The sequence below is a fragment of the Toxotes jaculatrix genome, chromosome 13, assembly GCF_017976425.1.
Source record: "Toxotes jaculatrix isolate fToxJac2 chromosome 13, fToxJac2.pri, whole genome shotgun sequence".
NCBI classification, from domain to species: domain Eukaryota; kingdom Metazoa; phylum Chordata; class Actinopteri; family Toxotidae; genus Toxotes; species Toxotes jaculatrix.
Genome location: NC_054406.1, coordinates 7,805,431 through 7,825,075, shown reverse-complemented (window position 1 = coordinate 7,825,075; position 19,645 = coordinate 7,805,431). Strand labels below are relative to the sequence as shown.

Sequence of the window (19,645 nt, the reverse complement as noted above, 5' to 3'; positions counted from 1 at the left end):
GATGGCATTTATCTATAGAAAACTGATTAATAAAAATATTAAAATAAAGGTAAGTTTAAAGGAGTATGAATTTCCTGACTGTGTCTATTTTGTATCTCTTTTTCCTCTATTAGGTCCTCTCCTTTGACAAACATGGGGTTGTTTGTTGTAATCTTTTCAGCTCTTATGCTGAGTGGTGAGTTATCAAACATTAATCTTAAAATAAAGATAATTTATCTCATAAATAGTTGATGATTAAGTATGTCGGTGAGATATTACTGTATGAGTTGAAGAAAAACAACTCACATGTGAGTTGTTTTTCCCAAATTCTCGAATGATTGGAATTTTTTAGAAGATGTTTGTAGACTTGAATTCATCGAATTCTGCCTTTTCCACATATGAAAAATATCATGTAACATGCATATTAATACACTTTGTTTGTTATTGACACACAGAAGTGTGTGTATGCTGGCAATGATGTTTTAATTTTAAACTAAGCAATTAAATCCAGTACAAACCGCAGCTGGGAAAAAAGAGAGTTCAAGATACGAAGTGTCACAAGAATTGAATTTAAATACATTTTCAGTGGATCACTTCTCTTTTTTTAGGATTCTGCAGAGGAGGACCTGCCACATCTTTGCCACCTGCAGGCACCTGCTGGGCCATGGGCAATCTCTACTACACCTTTGATAGCCATTACTACACCTTCATGGGAAACTGCACCTACACCATGGTCAAGAACTGCAATGTTGGTGCGACCCTCCCGGCATTTGAGGTGGACATCAAGAACATGAATGAGGGTGATATACGGGTCCCATCCGTGGGGAAGGTGACAGTCAATGTTTACGGGATCAACATTGAAATAGACCGCAGCGAGTATGGTATTGCCCGGGTGAGTCAGTGAGTAGTGTTAAAGTGTTTATTGTTTGTGTTGATAATGATGTATTGTTATCAATATCATGTACCCTGGGGTCATGTCCTTGCTAATTTATGATTTTCATGTGGCCTCACCTTGCTCTCTTCCTATTTCAAATAAAATATCCCATAAAAGTGAAATTCTATTGATTTATGTGCAGGTGAACTATCAGCAGTGGAGTCTGCCAATCATCTTGAACGACGGCAACGTGAAGCTTTTCCAGAGAGGTCTGTTTGCCATCGTGGAGACGAATTTTGGCCTGACCGTGCAGTATGACTGGAACCAATACCTCGCCATCACAGTGCCGGGCAGTTTTGCGGGCAGTGTGTGCGGCCTGTGTGGCAACTTCAACAGCAAAAAAGATGATGATCTCATGACACCCAGCGGCTCAGTAGCCAGCAGTGTGGCAGCGCTGGGCGAGAGCTGGAAGGTTCTCGGTGCCCCAGATGACACCTATTGCAAAGACGAATGTGGTGGCCAGTGTGAAAAGTGTCCTCTCAGCGAAGTTGAGAAATTAGAAAAACAAATCTTCTGTAGCACCCTTATACAAGACATTGTTGAACTCGCAGGTTGTCAACCTGACATTGACTCAACCGTCTTTCAGAGCAACTGCATGCTTGACCTCTGTAGGGGTGAAGCTGTGAACACGTATCTTTGCAACACTCTTCAAGGCTATGCTGACATCTGCCAGAGGTCTGGGGCCAAAGTCCCCAACTGGAGGACCTCTACTCAATGCCGTGAGTAGTCCAGAGCTTAAAAAGCACAAATGTATTGTTAATGAATACAGTGGTGAAAAGTACATTTATTCAAGTTTTGCACTTAAGTATTATTATTTGACAGCTGTAGTTACTAGTTTACAAATGAAGACTCTTGCATATAAAACACACTTTTAACATTTGATACTTTACTTTTTGCAAAACTACTCAAAGATACATACAAGTACAGGTTAAACAGTTGAAACTGGAGACTATTTTGATTCTTATTTAAGTCATTTTTCTTGTAAAGATGCCAAACATTCCATTGTTCTAGGTATTCAGATGTGAAGATTTGCTGCTTCTCCTTTTAATTGTATTAATGCTTCAAATTTATTTATTAATTTATTTTTATAATTTTGAGGATTGGACTATTGGTTTCGTAAAACAAAACATTGTGAAGGTGTCCTTCTGAGTTCTCAGTGGTTGTGATAGTTCACTGTCGTCAGAATTTTTATGAACTAAATAATTAATTGATTAAACAAGAAAATAACCAGGAGCTTAATTCATAAATAGCTGTATACCAAATAGGTAAAAATTACCTTCACCTCAACCAGCTACTATACTACAGTGAAATCCTGCACATGTAATAAAAATAATATTATAAATAATAATAGTATCCCAGGGGCCATTTTTCTACCTTAAGAACTTTTACTTTTAACTTTAAGGTAATTTTCCTGATTACACCTACATACTTTTACTTAAGTAACAGAATAAAGAATAAATGTCAATAACTGAAATCTAACCGATTATCTATCTCCTCTTTGCCCATACAGCTATACCCAAGTGCCCAGAAAACAGCCATTATGAGTTCTGTGGGAGTGGCTGTCCTGCTACATGTGTAAACCCTGACTCTCCCACAAAGTGCACTGCCGCCTGTGTGGAAACGTGTGCCTGTGATGATGGTTTCTTGCTCAGCGGCACCAAGTGTGTCCCCAAGGCTCAGTGTGGCTGTTTGTACGAAGGCCGCTATGTGGAACCTGGAAAATCTTTCTGGGGCGATGAAAGCTGCACCAAACGCTACACATGCTCGGCTGGTGGAAATTTGTCCCTCAAGCAGACAAGCTGTCCTGCTGGGCAGCAGTGCCAGGTGGAGAAGGGTATCAGAAATTGCTATCCTGTCAACTATGCCACATGCATGGTGTCTGGAGACCCACACCTGGTGACCTTCGATGGTGAACGCTACAACTTCCAGGGCACCTGTGCATATGAGATGGCTGGCGTCTCCTCCAATCAAACTGCCCTGGAAAGTTTTACTGTTGTGTTGCAGAACAATGGCCAAGATAAGAAGATTGGGTCCTCGGTCAAGCTGGTAGAGGTCAAAGTGTATGGGTACACTTTTGTCATCAGCAAGGATTACCCTGGCTCTGTTGTGGTAAAGTATTTTCCCAAAAAAACAAATTTGTAGCCTGAAAAACTGACAAATTGTTGCACCTCTGCACTCGTGCTTTCAGATTCTACATACACATCATTAAATGTACAAATGACTTTAAGAACCTTTTTGTATTTTATTATCTTTATTAGGTCAATGGTGAGCTCTCCAACCTTCCAATGTCGCTGGACAACAATAAACTCCATCTTTACACAAGTGGCTGGTTTGCTGTAATCGAGACAAACTTCGGAGTGAAGGTGTACTATGACTGGAACAGTGTAGCATTTGTCATTGTTCCCAGTACTTACAAGGGCGTGATGCAAGGTCTCTGTGGCAACTACAACCTGAACCCCAAAGACGACATGCAGATGACAGATGGGAAGCAAGCTCCCACTTCTGAGGCACTAGGTCAAAGCTGGAAAGTCGGCACAATCCCCGGCTGTGTTGACGGCTGTAGCGGCACCTGCCCTGGCTGTAACACCACCCAGAGAGCTCTGTACAACACCAACACTTACTGTGGCCTCATCACCGACCCCACAGGCCCATTCCGTGACTGCCACGCAAAGGTTGACCCTTCAGGCTTCCTCAATGACTGCCTGTACGACGTCTGTCTTTATCAGGGCAGCAGGAACATGCAGTGCAAGACTCTAACCGCGTACACAGCTGCCTGCCAGCTGAAGGGTGCCAAGGTATACACCTGGAGGTCCGCTGAGTTCTGTGGTAAGGACATAGACTTTTTATCAAGTCAGTCAAGACAAATTCTTGTGAACCTCTCAAACCATTTTACAATGAAAATAATCCTGATCCCACCTTGTTCCTAGATGCCCAGTGTCCATCAAATAGCCACTATGAGCTCTGTACCAGCAGCTGTACGGGATCGTGTGTAAAAGACTCAACACTATCAAACTGTGGGGTTGAGTGCATGGAAGGATGTGCTTGCAGTGAGGGTTACCTTCTGAGTGGAGATGAATGTGTGCCTGAAAACCAATGTGGCTGCATGTATGAAGGCAAATACTACCAGCAAGGACAGGTCTTCTACCTCGATGCCCTTTGCCAGAAGGAATGCTCCTGTAACGGCACAGTAAGGATGAGGAGAACTGAGAGGCACTGCATGAAAGAGCAGTCTGTCTTTATTTTTAAGATTTGACTGGTGCAATAGGAATGTAATCTGAGAACTCAATATTCACTCATACATAAATCACTTCACTATCAAAAAAGCTGATTTTAACCACAAAACATGACAACAGATAATCTCTTACATTTGAGAACATAAACATTTCTTCAGAAGAAATGATTTGAGTGAATTAAGCCTTTTCATTACTATCTTATAGATAACGCAAATAATTAAGTCGGCGTGTCTTTCATTTTAGGTGCAGTGTAAGCAGTCCTCTTGTGGTCTGTATGAGAAGTGTGAGATGAAGAATTACGTGCGATCATGTCAACCCTTGGGAAAAGGAGTTTGCTCCATCTCTGGAGATCCACATTATAACACCTTTGACAACGCCACCTATAACTTCCAAGGCACCTGCACCTACATCGCAGCTGAGGGCTGCCAGCTGAGTGGCACTCGGCTCACCAATTTCTTGGTGGCAGTGGAGAATGAGAAGTGGTATCGTATGTCGGACAATCCCAAGGTCTCAGTGGCCAAACTTGTGGCAGTAGAGGTTTATGATACCGTCTTGATCCTTCGCAGGAATGAAGTTGGTATGGTTTGGGTATGTCAGAAACAAAACAAAAACAGCCAAAATAGGCACCTGACATCTGAAAGACAACAATTCTAAAAGCCACATTAAAAGAAATGATGGATAATCAAAACAAATGAATTGTTCTCTGCAGATAAACGGGGTGCTTCATCATCTTCCACAAAGTCTCTTCAACGGTGCAGTGAAGGTTTATCAGGAGGGGGCAAATGATGTCATTTTCACTGACTTTGGCCTGAGGGTCACTTATGATCTGGTCTACCACATCACTGTCACTGTCCCTGGAAACTACCGGGGCAGAACATGTGGCCTGTGTGGCAATTTTAACAATGACAAAACAGATGAGTTCCAGCTGCCAGATGGAAAAGTGATCGAAGACTTCAACGCCTTTGGAGCAGCGTGGAAAGTGCCCGTGCCAGGGGTGGTCTGTGAAGATGGCTGTAGTGGCAACCTCTGCCCCAAATGTGACGATTCTAAAATAGCTGCACTGGAGTCGAAATGTGCAATTATCACCAATCCCAGTGGTCCCTTTGCAGCCTGCCATGATGTTATTGATCCTGCACCCTACTTCAGAGATTGTGTCTATGATGTTTGCATGGCTAAAGATGAGCAAAGTATGGTGTGTCACAGTATTGCTGCGTATATGTTAGACTGCCAAGACTTCGGTGCAAAGATTCAGACCTGGAGAAGTCCATCTTTCTGCCGTGAGTCTGTACATTATTATTCTTTATGATACACTATGAAATCTTTCTCTAGCAGTTAAAACACATCTGTTAAACATTCAGTTAAATTTACTATATAAATATACCATATAAAAAAAATTCTAACTCTTGATATTTGTCTACAGCATTCACATGCCATGCCAACAGCCATTATGATACCTGTGTCCTGCCTTGTCTGTCTCCATGTCCGGGTCTCATTGAGACCGTCACATGCACCACAACTTGTGTTGAGGGCTGTGTCTGTGATAAAGGCTACTTCTACAATGGAACTGGCTGTGTGCCCTTTGACCAGTGCAGCTGTTATTACAATGGCCAGACTTACAAGGTGAGAAGATAACATATTATCAATGCATGGCAGGTTGGTCTGATAAAATAAAGCTGACGTGACAGCCTCAAATTACATTTATCAATGCACTGTAACAATGACACTTTTGACTCATTCAAATCAAATAGCTTTTGAAAGGTACCAGGTGTGCCAGCTGCATGAAATGATAACTGCTATTTGTGCAAACAAAGCTTTTCAGGGCAGTTTGGGATGTCAGATTTTAACCACCATCAAGACTGAACTATGTCAACAGCTGTTAGATGTACAAACATACAGACATTCACGGTTCCTCCCTGATTTTTGGAGTGATATTGAATTTGTGCCCCTAACTACATTACACTCCATATACTAGTGAAAATAACAAAAAGGACGATATTGCCTACCGTGTGTTTTCAGGTTGGACAGTCCGTTATCACCGACGACTGCCACAGGATTCACACCTGCCAGGCCTCTGGAGTGGTCCTGTCCAAGAACATGACATGTGACCCCAACGAGAGCTGCCAGGTCAAGAACGGCGTGATGGGCTGCCTCCCTCAGCAGTGCTTTCTGGACTCCAATGGAACCCTCACTGCATTTACTGGTGAAAGCGGTACCATAACAGTGCCAGGAGCCTATGAGATTATCCAGAGCTGTGACCAATCTCAGGCATTGGACTGGTTCAGGGTGGTGGTGAAGTTGGAGATGTGCACTCCTGGAACCAACACAATTGTGGCTGTGTATGTTTTCTTCAGCGAAGTGATGATCACAGTCAACAACAAACATGACATCTGGGTAAGTGTGAGAAGAGAGAGAGACATTATTTGTACTTATTTTATCAGTCTTACCTAACTAAACTTGATTCATTACTATAAAGTGTTAAACCTGTGTTCACAGATAAACGGAAGGCCAATCACTCAAACAACTTTCTCCCAGAACAATGTAAACGTGGTGGTTTCTGACAAAACAGTGAGAATTACCAGCCCTACCACCCTTCAGCTGTCCTTCAGTTCAACTAATCAACTCACCATGAGTGTCAGTGATGAAGTAGCTGACATGGTATGTGGGGTATGTGGGAAGCTGAAGCCTGTTGACACAACACTGCAAGGTCTGAGCAAGAAACTGCTTAAGGCTCTTCGTGGGTCGAGTACTGCCTTTGCATCACTGAACATTGGGCAATGGACAGCTCCCGATTTCCCCCAGTGGTGAGTCACATAAACTACCTGCAAATAATAAATAAATAAACAATAAGGCTCAGATTTGCATGATAGCACTAAAATGTGTACATGCAGCTTCATAAAATATATGACACAGAGAGGCTTTAAAAAAAATGAATTTGCCAGGTTTGCTACGTTGACTAAAGATTACACCAGCACCGATGCTTTAATGGCCAAGTTATGCAAATGTTGAGGGCATCAAACTTTTTTTTTATCCTTATTGTTGTTTCTTCCTCCTGGATTGCTGAGACTGACATCGTGTTAAAAAATGAGCCCAGAGGTCGTTTGTACAAGCAGCTTACTGTGACCCATGGTTACATTTTGCTGTTTGGCGACCTCTAGCGGCAATCGTAAATATGCAAAGGAGGAAGTAAGGTGATGTCTAAAGGTACCATTGTATTTATGGCTAATTGCAAGACATTGCGATTACATAAATTAATATGAATGTTTCAAAGAATAAATCAATTTAAATAAGACAGTAAAATTAAACATGTTCTCTCATAAAAACACAAAGTGCATATAAGTCAAGTGCATTTTAAAATTTTCGCTGTAGGACTACAACATAGTAGTGTATCAAAACAAATATTGCCATAGCCCATATGTTAACCGTAGGCCTTTAACAACAACAAATGCACCAAGAATTGCAGCGCTTTAAGTTTTAAACTTCCTTGCCTTTTCAAAAACGTCCGCCACAGACGGAGTGGGCGTGCTCGGAGGGATTTTCCTTTTCTGCGCTGCATTCCTCTCATATCCAGCACAGCGATCGAGATGTTTGGATTTCAGGTGATAAATTAAACCCGACGTGGAGAAATTCTTTGCAGATGCGCCCCCTCTAGAAATTTCAACATTACATGTTTTGCAAATCGCCATCCGCGTGTCTTTCTCAGATTTACTGAAATACGTCCACACCGCAGACATGTTGTTGGCCTTTCCAGACACGCTCGTACCGGCCGCTGTTTACGCTTGCGTCATCACAACATCCTGTTTCGGCCATGTTGTTTCGGTGATAAAAGTCTTTCAGCCGGAAACCGAAAATGCACTTTTGGGCCGTGGAAGACTTATGGGATTATTATATGCAGACGACATAATTATTATTATTGTTGCACTGTGTTTAAATAGCAGAATTTCACATTTTGACATTTTTTTTCTTTTTCTTTTTCAGTGGTTTGTAAACTCCGGGCCTGCCAGCTTCAGGAGTACCAAACTGATATCATCATTGATTCATGAAATTATTTTTATTTAAATAAAGAATCCCACATCTGTGTAAATTCCACTTCTTGATATGTTTCAGTTTTCAACTTTATTGATGTTTTGCTTGGGAATAAATTCCAACATCAACCATAAATAATAATGATAATATGTATTTTACAGTATGCTCAATTAGCAATTGTGTGATGTCTGTCTCTCATGTGTAACTGAAAATCTGCTACCAATTTATCTACCAAACATTTCATTAAACGGCACCATTTCCCATCTAAAATCACACTTAGTCATCTGTCATTCAATCTATTTTTGATGTCAAAAGTTTTTTTATCATCAAAAGGAAAAAAAAAGTCAGGTGGAGTGTGGCAGTGTGTACAGACTGAGCTCCAGCTGTCGAACAAGAGAGAAACTAACCAAACTTGCTCTGTAGCTGCAAGTTATGGGCAGACAGTACTTTGTTGTGCAGTAAAAGACCACACCTACTTCTAAGTGAGCTGAAGTGACAGTTCCAAGAACGTTTATGTGCTGTTTAAGGTGCTGTAGCTGAGCAGCTTGTTAGCCGCTGTAGCCAGCCTACACAGAATGATGCTGACAGTGTACTTTTCCATTGTAAATGTTCGTTTGGTGGATCATCTGTTTTTGCTTTTTCAAAAGACTTTATTAAGACAAAACAGATTTCCATTTCATCACAATCAAAGTATTGAATATGAAATAAATCAAAATAAAATAAATAAATTTTGGCCTTTATTACAGGCCCTCAGCACAAGTCAAGGTTCATGTGACTCTTAACAACATTTGGAAAGAACCACAGTTATTAACATTTGATCGGGACATCAGGCTTCCTAAACAGCTGTGTGCTGAATGATAGAGGATGATTCCCACAGTCTGTGGCATTGTCCAGTGATGCAGGGATTATGGCAAAACATAAAAGAGGGGATAAAAATAATAATGAATGTTGATTTCCCACATGATCCAGTGTATTTTATACTTGAGGAAGTTTTTTAAGGAGAGGGCGTGGCCGAGGGAAAACCACGAGCGAAAAGTAGTTTGGGGGGGGGGGGGGGGGGGCAAAAAAAAGAGGCAAAACTTTTTTCCACTTTTGAACAGGAAGTTTATTAAGTGATTATTTTACAATTCAATGTCATTAAAAGTTTGAGGACAAAAAATAACTCAAATATTAAATGTCAAACAATACTTTCAGTGTTGATTTGTTGTTGAAATTTCTGCAGGTGATGTTACTGTTGTGTTGATGTCTGGTTGATGACAAGGTGATCTTTCTTTCACAACTCACTGCAAAAAGATTGCACAGGAATTAAATTGTGTTTGTCACTCATATTAACAGGAATTCTTTATTTTCTGGAACTCAGACTACAACAGTATTCAGAAATTACTTCTTCCTGACGTGAGGTGTTTAGTGCATCATAACCCAAAAATGCTGATGATCTCAGAGAAAAATACAATTTTAAAAAAGGTGTTCTAACACCGAGTATACTGTCACAAGTAAGAACCTCATTTCAGGTACACAAAGCTGAGGAAAGCAGGAAGATACTGCTTTGACCGGCTTGTATCACACTCACCAAGTAGGGAAGTCTTGTGCAGAAAATGAGGCCATGTACTCCTGCATTATTTCCTCCGATAAGCCCATGGTGTCTCTGAAAGGGACGAGTTTGTCACATGCTCCGCACACCTTGTCCACCATGCTGTCACTCACAGTCACAATGATCTCCTGGGTGTCACTGTAAAACAGCTTGAAGTGTGACATCTGCTCGATGACCATGGTTTTCTCACTGAGTGTCACAGAGATATTATTTCTGGGCAGGCTGGGGAGAGTCACCTTTTTACCATTGACCTGTAAACAGCATCAGAGCCAGATTTTGTTTAATGTGAGGTTAAGTTCCAAATACCATGGACATCTTGTATAGTTCATAAAATACGGAACATTTACAACAATTTGGGAAATACAATCATTTGCTTTCTTACAGGGAGTTTGATGAGAAGATTAATTACCTTTTGTTTCAGTGTGTTTAATTTGGTTTTCATATTTAATTTTTTACATTTGGTCAGAGCCAGGCTAGCTTTCTCCCTCCTTCTATTTTGACACTAAGATAAGCAAGTCTCCTGACTCCACCTTCATGTTTAATGAATAGATTTGGGAGTGGATATAATCTTCTTGTCTAACACATGGACAAGTATTTCCCAAAATGTTGAACTGCTCCTTTAAAAACACCCACCCAGGTCTCCTGTTTGTCAGTAACTGTGATGCTCAGGTCATTAAAGTAGATGTAAATAGCTACGACGCTCTTCACACCGGACAGACTGCATTCTTGGAGCTTGGCCACAACCCTGAACCAGTCAGCAGCTGATTGGTTACAGTGTGTGATGATCTCATAAGCTCCCATGACAGAGATGGTGCCGGTAATGTCACTGAAAAGAGTAATGGATCCTCCTGTCTCCATCCGACACTGTTTGGGATGGCAGCCAAGGATACCGTTCTTGAGCTGGCAGTTCTCTGTAGGACTGCACGAAAAGTCCTCACACTGCACCTCACCAGATGCCGTACAGCTGCAGAGCTGGTGGCAGTTGTCAGAGAGCACAGACTCACCAATCTAAAGAGAAGAGTAAGCAATCAACAGTTTATTAGCCCGAGCATAGTACAACCTCTTATTATTGAATATTTTGCGTCTTCTTTCTTTTTCTTAAATGTATTACACAGGTAATGTCTATTAAAGAAAGAGAGAATGTGTGTGTGTGTATATGTCATTGTTCACACTGATACACTGTATGCAGACCTCTAACACAACTTCAAATGAATGCTAGCAGTGTCATACTGAGGACTGAGGCTATTTCACCTTATAGGTACGTCCATTGTGGTAACAACTACAATCCTCCAGAGCAACACAGCCGGTCCCATTGAAGTAGTAGCCTTCCTTACAAGCACAGCCCTCCATGCAAGTGGTGGGGCAGGTGATGGTGTCGGTGAGACCCGGGCAAGGATAGGCACAGGTTTCAGCGCAGATCTGGTAGTGACTGTTTTCAGAACACTGAATAGCTATAAAAGAAAGCACATTAAGATGAACTGATGGAACAATAGCATAACACTATATTGCTGGACCATAAAATTACAGCAGTCTGTATCTCTATTAAAAACTGGTGTGATTACAGACAAATTATTTTTATTGTTTCAAATCATGTACTGTTTACATCCATGCAGTCTTCTTCTTCATTGCCTTTGTTGGCTCATTGCAATGTTTCCTGGCATTACTGCCACCAACTGTCAATCAGCGGAAGAGCATGAAACCGCATACAAACAAAATGAGCACCTACTTGAAAAGACAAGGCATCACAGAGATTCTAATAGTCAAAGATTGCAAAACCATTAACAAGACTTACGGCAAAAATCAGGCGTCCTCCAGTTGTTGATCTTTACTCCAATGGTCTGACAGTCAGTCATGTACGCTGAGATGCTGTGGCAGAGAACGTTGCGGTCTCCCTGAGACATACAGACGTCATAAACACAGTCTCTGTAGTAATACTCAGGACTTAACTGGCTGTGGCATGCAGCAAAGGGACCCTTAGGATTCCTGAGTATTCCACAATCCTTCTCAAAGATTTCCTTTTGAGCGTTGTCACATTTAGGGCACTGGTCGCCCCTGCAGCCATCTTCACAAACCACCCCTGGAGCGGCCACTTTCCAGGCTGCTCCAAAGATCTTTATGTCATTGGTCATTTTTCCATCAGGCAGCTCATATTTATCTGTCTTGTTATCAAAACTGCCACACAGACCACACGTTTTGCCCATGTAGCCTCCAGGAACAGTGACTGTGACTTTGTAGATCATGTCATAAGTCACTTTAAGGCCAAAATCAGTTACAATAGCATAGTGAAAGCCTTCTTGGAAGACTTCCACTTGTCCATCATTGATGTTAAGTGGAATGGTTGTCAAGACGCCATTCAGCTGGAGAACATAAATAAAAATATCAGCAGTGTTAAGCTATTATCAACATAAAATCAGGATTAAAATGAACAAAAACAGTAAATGAATCAACCATCTCTAAACAGTTACTAACCATGAGTGTTTTAAGTTGGTTCCTTATGAGGATCAGGGTGTAGCCGTACACCTCCACAGCAACAAGCTTGGCTACAGACAAATTTGGCTTGTCTGTCAATGTCCACTTCTCATTCTCCACCACCACAGAAAAATTTTTGAGATGCGAGCCTTCCGTGTGGCACAATTTAGCTGCAGAGTAGGTGCAGGTGCCTTGAAAGTCATAGTGATGGTTGTCAAAGTTTTTGTAATGTGGATCACCTGAGATTGTGCAGGTTGCATTTTCCACTGGTTGACACGAACGAACATTCTTGTTCAATGTACACTTCTCAAATGGCCCACAAGAGTGTGGCTCGCAGAGCATCTGCAGTCACAGAGACATACTGTGACAGCAATTAAGAAGGTAGGGTTACATGTGGGAAAGAAGTGACACGCTACTGCATATAAAACGTACCGTCCCATTGCAGGTGCAAATCAGATGACAGTCTGGAGACAGAAAACTCTGTCCCTTCTTATAATATTTGTTTCCGTACATGCATCCACACTGGTCAAGAGGCACACACTTTTGTCCACTTAGTAGGAAGCCATCATTGCACACCCATCCTTCCTCACAGGGCCTCTTGCAGCCAGTGGGAGGTAACCCAGTGTCACAGGTTGCATGGCAAACATTGCCACAGTGTTCATAGTGACTGTTGTCAGGAAGAATCATCTTAGACTCAGGACAGAAGTCTTTTGTCCTCCACTGGGACACATTCACTCCTCTCTTTTGGCATTCTATGGTGTAACTGCGCAGATGGCTACACCAGGAGCCTTTCTTGCCATTATAAAGGCACACATCATACACACAATTCTTAAAAAATATTTCAGGATTTTTCTCAGCATGGCATTCGCGGAAAGGGCCTGTGGGATTTCGTATTAAACCGCAGTACTCATCGGTCTCATATGCCTCTTTCTGGGTGATGTCACAGCTGGGACAGTCGCTCTGGTTCTTGCAGCCGTCAACACAACCTGGGATCTCAGCAACCCTCCAACTTTTTCCCAGTTCCTCTGCAGACACCGCCTGTATACCATTTTTCAACAGCAGGTCATCTTTTGGGTTGTGATTGTAATTGCCACACAGACCACACATTGCATCAGCATATGGACTGGGGACTTTGACATGAACTGTCGAGTGCCAGTCATAGGAGACCAGTAGCCCAAAGTCAGTCTTGATCTCAGCAAAGTCACCAATCTCGTAAACGGTGATATTGCTTTTGATTTTGACTGGTAAGTTGGTAATTTCTCCATTTATCTGCAAAACAAAATTGTTTAATTCATGATGGGACACATGATCAGCAAAAGAGATGAAAAAAATAATTTTTACTGTAATAAATCTGCTGTATTGCATCTCACCAGGACTGAACCTTTGTGATTTCTTGTGACAACAATGGATTTCCCATAAACTTTGACCTCCACCCACTTTGCACCAGAGCCAACTCTTTTGCCATAGGCGTCATTCTGCACAAAAACTTCAAACTGTTGCAGGGAAGGATCTTTTGAGCAGACCCCGGCCAACTGATATACACAGGTGCCGTGGAAGTTGTAATCATGGCCATCAAAGGTCTCAAAGTGAGGGCCACCAGTCATGCTGCATTCAGCATAGACAACTGGGTGACATCCAATAAGGTCATCAACCACCTTGCACTCATACCCCTGCTGACAACCTGGTTTCTCACAATCAACTTTCTTGGTAATTTGGTTACATGTGCACCTCTCAGCACAGTGGATGTCAGTAAAGAAAGAGGCTCCAGCCTCTATGTAGTGGCCTTTGTACAAGCAGCCACACTGGGCCTTAGGGACACACTCTGTGCCACTAAGTAGGAAGCCTTCATCACAGACGCATGTCTCCACACAGCTTTTTTTGCAATTTGTGGCAGCATCTGGGTTTTCACAGGTGGCAGGGCAGGCATTCCCACAGAACTCATAATGGCTGTTCTCTGGGCATGAAGGTGGTGCTATTTCAGACGAAATTAGAACATATAACTATCACAGAAGGAGGGTGAAACTGAAAAGGTGACAGCTGACATCTCAAACTCTTTTCAATGGAGTTACTCACAGCAATGGGCAAGGTGCCTCCAGTCATGAATTTTGATGCCAGCCCTCTGACAGGCATCAGCGTACACCTGGAGTGTGTTACACAGGAAGTTTTTCATCCCCTCACCCATGCACACATCATACAAACATATCTCATGAAAGACTTTGGGGTCAATAACAGCATTACAGTCATTGAGGGGTCCATCCATGATGTGGGTTAGCAAGCCACAGAAGATCCTGTCTGTTAGGCTGTCAAAAAAGCTGTTGTTATCACACGTCTCACACTGACCCGGGCATTCGTCTCGACACTGACCGTCCTCTGGTACATCAGGAACCCTCCAGCTCTTGCCAAGGGCCACTACATTGCTGGTCTGTGAACCAGTAGGAGTCACCAAGTCATCCTCCTTTTTGCTGTTGAAGTTGCCACACAAGCCACACACCTTGCCAGAAAAACTGCCTGGCACTGTGATGACAAGATACTCCTTCCAGTCATACTGCACAGTCAGGCCAAAATCTGTCTCCACAATGACAGACAGGCCGCTCTGGGATAGCGTCACCTTGCCATCGCCCAGGTTGATAGGGAGATTCCACAATGTGTAGTTCATCTAAAACAGATTCACAAATGTTTCTGAATTAATTGACTGAATAACATTTCACCACAGATTCCATGAATAACATAAGCAGTCCAGTTTGTTAAAAGACTTCACTCACCCTCACAAGGCCAAACTCCGATCGTACTATGGTAATAGTGTACCCATAGACCTTAATGATCACCTTGCCGACAAATGTGACTTTTGAACCAGTACTTTTGTCATTGTGAGCATCAACTTCAAAAGCTGGATGGTCTTCCCCAACATAGCAGTTCTTGACCATTGTGTAGGTGCAGTTGCCCATGAAGTTGTAGTAATTGCCATCAAATGTGCGGTAGTGTGGATCGCCCATGGCCCAGCAGGTACCTGCTTTGATGAGTGGAGGTTTTTTGACACATGTTGGGGAGTTTCCTTTCATCTGGCACACTTGATCTTCAGAGCATTTCATGGTGCTGCAGTCATATTTCTCTAACACAACATAAGAAGAACAGAGGACACATGAGCCATTTACAAGTACATTTTACTAAACAACATTGTTATGCTATGTTATGCATGGTTATTATAGTCTATGTTGTGTTGCACTGTTAAATACTATGTTATGCTATGCTATGGCATGGTGTACTGTACCAAGCTATTTTATGTTACGTCACAAGCCAGTCTTAGTTATGCCATGCTTTCTTTAATTTAGTTTACAGTGCTATATGCTGCGTTATGCTACACTTTGTATTACACTATATATATGGGACTGATTCTTTCTACTTACCTGCTGGGTCAGCAGATGCAGGGGATCCATACCCATTTGCATAAGCAACACCAAAACTGTAGACGCCAAATGGGGAGCTGGGGTGAGATATCTGATAGAAGCTTGCCCCGGTGCTATAGTACATTTCAGCCCAGGAGAAATCAGTCCCATCTACTTTTTGCCAGTTAAAGTTAGTAGACTGAGGCTCAGGATCAATTTTGATGGCATCCAGGTCTTTGTTTCGAGCCACAACTATAATATTGTTGTAGAAATCACCCTGTCCCTCCAGGGAGTAGGAAGTGCTAAAATGATTTGTGGGAAGTATAGTCATCAGGAAGGGATCAAAATACTCCAGTGTGTCATCAGGGCCGCCGTTGAATTCAAATAGGACCTGGATACCCTTCTCAGATGTCAGATATATTGCACTTGGCCAATGAGAGTAGAGCTCAAGAGTTTGTCCTGCAAACATATTGTAACTCTGGATCTTTCCATTAACATTCACTGTAATTTTGGTGGGCTGGGAGGCTTGGACGAAAACACTGTCATGTAAAGAAGTAAGGATGTTATGATAAGGCAGAGGTGCAATGATGAATTCTTTCCCCCAGCTGTTTACAGGAAGAAGTTGTTCATAGACGTGGTTGCAGGAGGTGTATTTCTGAACACAGCTGTGTCCCGAGGAGACAGCAACAGGAAGGTGTGAGACTACTTTAGTGCCACTCAGGTTATCCTGACTCTGAATCTGAACGGTCTCAAATGGCTCTAGCTTTATGGTCATCTTGCTTCCTCTCCTATAATATTTCTCCTGGAATTTGACTGACCCCTGCAGAAAGATCTCAACTGTGTTGGGCTCCTTGTGGTTGGTGATAGAAAATTCTTTAAAGGTGTCTCTCTGAGAGCTGGAAGGAGTGAATATGAGGTACTCAGTACCCCAGTCCTTTACTGGGTAAACCACAGAGGTGTCTGCTGTGTATTTTTTGAAGTTGAGAGACATCACAGTGACATCTTGGTTAGCCTCGATCAGCACAGTCTGACGGAACTTTTTACTGCCTTTCATCTCTACGCTGTCGGGTAGCTTGAAGGACACACTCTTTCCAGGATCAATTTCCTTCTCATAGGCCTCACCCACAGCTGTCACCTTGACCTTGGTGCTGCCTTGTGAAGAGGGCAGAGCTGCAACCTCCACCAAGAAACGAGTTTCGCTATCATCTTTCCCAAGGTTTTGCATGAAAGATGTGGCAAACTCTCTTCCTGCTGGTAAAGCAGAGCAGAGCCCTGCAAACACCACAAGGATGAAAAGTAGGTTAGAAAAAGTTCAAAAGTATAACATCATTTTGTCATTAAATGTCAGTGGTAGAAGAAGTACTCACATCTTATAGTTAAGTAATAGTAGCAATGTCACAGTGTAAAAAAAACAAAAAAACAAAAAAACAGTTTTGTAAGAAGTACTAAAAGTATTAGCTCAAAAAATGTACCTGAATCACCAGAAGTAAAAGTAAAAAGGTTTAAGTTTAATCACTTTATTTACTGCTGGAAGCAGGTAAATTTTCACTTATGTTAATGTATGCATGATTTTATTTTGTATCAATAATCTGAATCTGCAGAGATACTAGTGACTAAAGTTATCAAATAAATGTGGTTGAGTAAAAACTACAATAGTTGCCACCAAAATGTAGTGGAAAGGAAGTGTGACAGAAGAAAACAGGAAATGGAAATACTAAAGTTAAGTACACGAAACACAAAACTGTGCTCAAGAAAGTTCATGAGTAAAGTTACTTAGTTACTTTCCACCACTGTTAAATGCAATAACCTATTGTTCTGATAGTTTATAAAGTTCACAGTGAAAATTTAAATATGGGAATAATACATATTAAGTGTAATACAACTGGTAGCATACAACTACACTATATAAATTTATTAGATAGTTCTCTACTTTCAGACATTTTATGGATGTGTTGTAATAATAATTTGCCTTCTTTTGTTGACTTACCAGTCACCAGTACACCCACTACACACCAGACCAGCCCTTTCATTGTTAAACCTAAAATAATGCATACACATCACCAAAATTAGCCATCCAGTATTAGGACAACAGGCATAGATACACACATGGAAAACACGTTCAGTTTAATAAAACAAGGGAATGTATTTGGGAAAACAGGCAGCAGCCCAGAGATCATAAAACTGATAGTATGACATAAACACCAAAATCATGTTGGTAAATCTAACTGACAAGAAGCAAAGAAGCAATTTCTGGTACAACTTCACCTTCTTCCAACATGCACGGAAAGTCTTCATCAGAGCATCAACAAGTTCGAGAAATACTGTGATATACCACATTCTAGGTTTGTGAGAAATGAAGAAGTTTGTCTCCGAGCCACTAAAACTAAAGTCACTGTATGCTGTTACATACAGATTTACCAGTCAAAGATTTGTAGGTATTTATCCTTCAGCCACCTCAAAAAAATCATCATTAAAATGTATAGTGACAATAATTTGCAAATGAATCTTACCTGAACCAGAAAACCTACGATCTGGATAAATGGCATCTCGACTGATGCCCTTTTATATGTCTTGGTGACTCAGAGAAAGCCAATCAGGGACAAGGTGTCACGTTTCCTGCTCGGATGCCAAGTCACCAACCAACTAATCACTTGGCTAAATGTTCTCTTTGTATAAGGACATTTGTCAGTTGTCGTGAAAAAATGTCAACTTGTCAGGATCTTGTTTAAGGCTTCACAGGAGCTGCCTTTTTCATGTTGTCCAGGAGCTTTATAAGATTTTATAAGACAGGAGACGTTACTTATTTCGTGAAGAATGGATTCTTATCTGAGAATTAGGTTCTGACCTGATAGCAAGGCTTAATTAAATATATATTAAATCTTACACATTGTTACACACATGCAATAGCTTCGAGTTCAGACCATTCAAAAGTTTGACTTAAATGAAAGTAATAGGCTTACATCATAGATACTTATCACAGGCGATATGATGAATATGAACATGGGGTGATTTTATTGAGGTGTGCGTGGGATTGGATTTTTCCATTCAAATATTTAACATTTACTGGTAAGTGTAACATTTCAATTTAGTCTGAAAGTTAAATTAGAAAAATGTGGGGGAATAAAAGTCAAGACCTGTCTCCTGTCCAAGGACAGCGGAAAATTAAAACAATGAACTAAATAAAATCTGTATTTCAGTGGAGCAACGCTTACACAGTACAAGTAGCAACCGGACATAAATCTATTGAGTAACAATTTGACAGCCTCAGATATCACTGGTGATAACACTGCATATTTTAGGGGTGGATGAATGGTCGATATCTGAGGTCACACCCCGACAGTCCAATCAAATATTGATGGAAAGTCATTGTTAATGTTGAAATAAATTGATAATATATGTTAAACAAAGATAAAAATGTTTCTAATGTTAACTGGAAAAAAGCAGAGTTTCAATCAATCAATGCTGCTTGTCAGCACAGTGCAGACAGCAGAAGTAACTGTGTGAGAAGGGTCTAGATTTTAGGGAGTGAAAAACAAAAAGGGATTCTCTGATTTTGAACAAGTTCTTCCTTCATTCGAACAAGTTCTTCCTTCATTCCACTCACACAAAGAAAGTCAAAACAACACGAGACCTTCAGCATTTTTTGGTGAGTGCAAACCATCTTTTGATAACGGGAGGCGTGATGAGCCTGTTTCTGAAGACAGGAACTGAGGGAGTTTACCGAAAGGTCAGTTAAGTTTTGATAAACATGCCAGCCTGTGCCATGACCAGATATTTTGCTTTCTCAGTCTTCCAGCGACCAAAGATTTCAAGACCGACCTTGGGACCTTGCAGGAATTGTTTTGCACATTGCAAATGCCAGCAGATATGACTAAAGTTGACATTTCCCAACATTATGTTACCCCCCCACACGAACACACACAACCAATTCCCTTCACCCCTTCCACCCCTACTTCCAAGCATTTCACACCCACAGACTCACTTCCCTCGCCCATATAAGCTGGTTGCTGGTCCAGTCACAATACATGTTGGA

At 41.5% G+C, this 19,645-nt stretch overlaps 1 protein-coding gene across 1 annotated transcript; it reads left to right on the top strand.

Moving 5' to 3' along the window:
* Window positions 1–643: 643 nt before the first annotated feature.
* On the top strand, window positions 644–8,329 carry LOC121192170 (IgGFc-binding protein-like). Its single transcript, XM_041053746.1, has 11 exons — window positions 644–871; window positions 1,056–1,632; window positions 2,424–3,022; window positions 3,172–3,739; window positions 3,841–4,100; window positions 4,390–4,734; window positions 4,856–5,423; window positions 5,567–5,766; window positions 6,163–6,537; window positions 6,640–6,947; window positions 8,122–8,329. Exons 1-11 carry the CDS (start codon window positions 644–646, stop codon window positions 8,129–8,131), a joined length of 4,038 nt encoding a protein of 1,345 aa, XP_040909680.1. The 3' UTR covers window positions 8,132–8,329.
* The last annotated feature ends 11,316 nt before the right edge of the window (window positions 8,330–19,645 follow it).

Bases quoted from the DNA above. Each gene is read 5' to 3' on its own strand.
- LOC121192170 (XM_041053746.1), top strand. From the start codon at position 644: ATGGGCAATCTCTACTACACCTTTGATAGCCATTACTACACCTTCATG. The intron at 5,424-5,566 runs GTGAGTCTGTAC...ATTTGTCTACAG, and splicing joins GAGAAGTCCATCTTTCTGCC to CATTCACATGCCATGCCAAC. The intron at 5,767-6,162 runs GTGAGAAGATAA...GTGTGTTTTCAG, and splicing joins ACAATGGCCAGACTTACAAG to GTTGGACAGTCCGTTATCAC.